Source organism: Neopelma chrysocephalum, unplaced genomic scaffold (genome assembly GCF_003984885.1).
Source record: "Neopelma chrysocephalum unplaced genomic scaffold, ASM398488v2 Primary Assembly neopelma1_137, whole genome shotgun sequence".
Classification (NCBI taxonomy): domain Eukaryota; kingdom Metazoa; phylum Chordata; class Aves; order Passeriformes; family Pipridae; genus Neopelma; species Neopelma chrysocephalum.
The window spans coordinates 93,813-95,579 of NW_020897799.1; the positions used below are offsets into that span (position 1 = coordinate 93,813).

At 68.5% G+C, this 1,767-nt stretch overlaps 1 protein-coding gene across 1 annotated transcript in view; it reads right to left on the minus strand.

Moving 5' to 3' along the window:
• Nucleotides 1-821: 821 nt before the first annotated feature.
• Nucleotides 822-1,767, minus strand: part of LOC113975268 (death-associated protein kinase 2-like) — a 9,200-nt gene continuing 8,254 nt past the window's right edge. Inside the window, exons 12-15 of the mRNA XM_027699113.1 lie at nucleotides 1,712-1,757; nucleotides 1,536-1,625; nucleotides 1,271-1,354; nucleotides 822-1,053 (exon numbers count right to left, since the gene is read on the minus strand). Of these exons, the coding sequence (XP_027554914.1) occupies nucleotides 976-1,053; nucleotides 1,271-1,354; nucleotides 1,536-1,625; nucleotides 1,712-1,757 (298 nt within the window). The 3' untranslated portion in view covers nucleotides 822-975. The remainder of the gene's footprint in view (nucleotides 1,054-1,270; nucleotides 1,355-1,535; nucleotides 1,626-1,711; nucleotides 1,758-1,767) is intronic.

Genomic DNA, 1,767 nt, shown 5'->3' on the forward strand with positions numbered 1-1,767 from the left:
CAAGCGCTTCACCCCCGCCCCTCTCCCGGCCACCCCCTCCCAGGCACTTACTTTCGGAGGGGGCCCACACGGGGGGCAGAGGGAGGGGACCAAGGACCAGCAGCATCGCCCCCAGCCGCAGGGCACCCGGCGCCCTCGGCCCCATCCCCGAGCGGGACCCCCGGGGTCCCGTCCCTGTCCCACCTCGGGCGCTGCTGCACCGCGTCGGGTCCCACTCGCCGTGTCCGGCGGCACCTGGGGCACGCCGGGATGATGGCGGGGGGGCACGGCCCCTGCCCGGACCCTGCGGCCCCTTCACTTTTGTTTTCGGCTGCCGCACACAAAATATTTAGCCTGACAACTGCCAGGGCCAGCGCCGGGGCTTGTTTGGGAAATACAGAGGGGGAAAACAGGGCGGCCCCCCCCGCCCCCCGTGCTGGAGTGGGCGGGAAGGAAGGGCTGCCTCCTGCCTCCTGCCTCAGTTTCCCCAGCCCGAGCAGGAGGATCCAAGGTGCTCTGGCGCGGGGATGCCACGAGAGCAGCCAAGAACACATGGAGACATCCCCCCCCCGAGCAGCACAGAAGGGACAACTCTCCCTCACAGGGTGGATCTGGGGGTGCCAGGACCCCGCGGCCTCAGGGTCCCCACAGCCCAGAAGCCTTGCAGTGAGGAGGAGGAGGAGGAGGAAGCTGCGGGCACTCGGCACCAGCTGGTTGTGACGACCCAACCTTGAGGGGAAGGAGACACAGGAGAGGAGGATGGAGGAGGGAGCGATATTTATTTTTCTCACTAAGGCAAAGCAGGGAGGGGGGTCCCGGCCCTGGGGCAGCAACACCGGGGGGCCAGGTGGGGGGTGCTGCCGTCCCAGTGACCCCCTGACACGATGGGCAACTGGGAGCACTGGGGCCAGACAGTGCTCCTGCCTCCTGGGTTGGGGAGATGAGGGGACCCCCAAGGCTCGTCCCCGGGGGGCTCCTGTTTTCTTTCAGGGGGGCTCAGGAGCTGCTTCTCCGCCGGCGCAGCAGCGCGATGGGGGGGCTGCTCTCCTCCTCCTGGTCGCTCTCACAGCAGCGCTGGGGGCACAGGGGGGGCTGGAGGGCAGGGACAGGGCTCCCCCTCGGGAGGGAACCCCCCATCCCAGAGGAGAGGGCACCCCAGGTGGAGATAACCCCCTTTGCACAGCCACTGCACAGCACCCCCTCCATCTGGGGGGGGGTCAGGCCTCCTAGATCCCTTCTCCCCCTCCCCAGCCCGTGTTGGGTGGGCTCTGAGGGGCTCCTGGGCGCTCACCAGCTCCTCATCCTCCTTGCTCAGGCTGCAGAGCAGCCGCGTCTGGCACAGCCGGTTGCAGGCGGACACCATGTTGTAGGAGAGCTGGGGGGCAGGAGGGAAGGGGGTCCAAGGTGGGGGTCCCTCTCCAGCTCTGCCCTCCCCCCAGCACTGCACCTCCACATTGCAGACCCCCGAGAGGGAGCCAGCCTTGGGATGCAGCCCAGCCCGAGCTCCCCGGGGGCCTCAGGGGTGGTGGGACCCCCAGGGCCGGGAACCCCTTCACCTTCCACTTCCTCCGAGCGTTGAACTTGCGGAAGTTTCTCATGTTGATGGAGGAACGACTCCGGCTCAGCACCTGCTTCCTGCTCAGGGGCTGTGGGGGCGAGGACACGGCACCATCACTGTGCCCCCACCTGCATTCCAGGGGTCCGGCACCCACCCCCTGCCTGTCCCTCTCACCTTGATCCAGGGGTGCACCAGGCACTCGGCCGCCGTCATGCGGTGCCTGCACACAG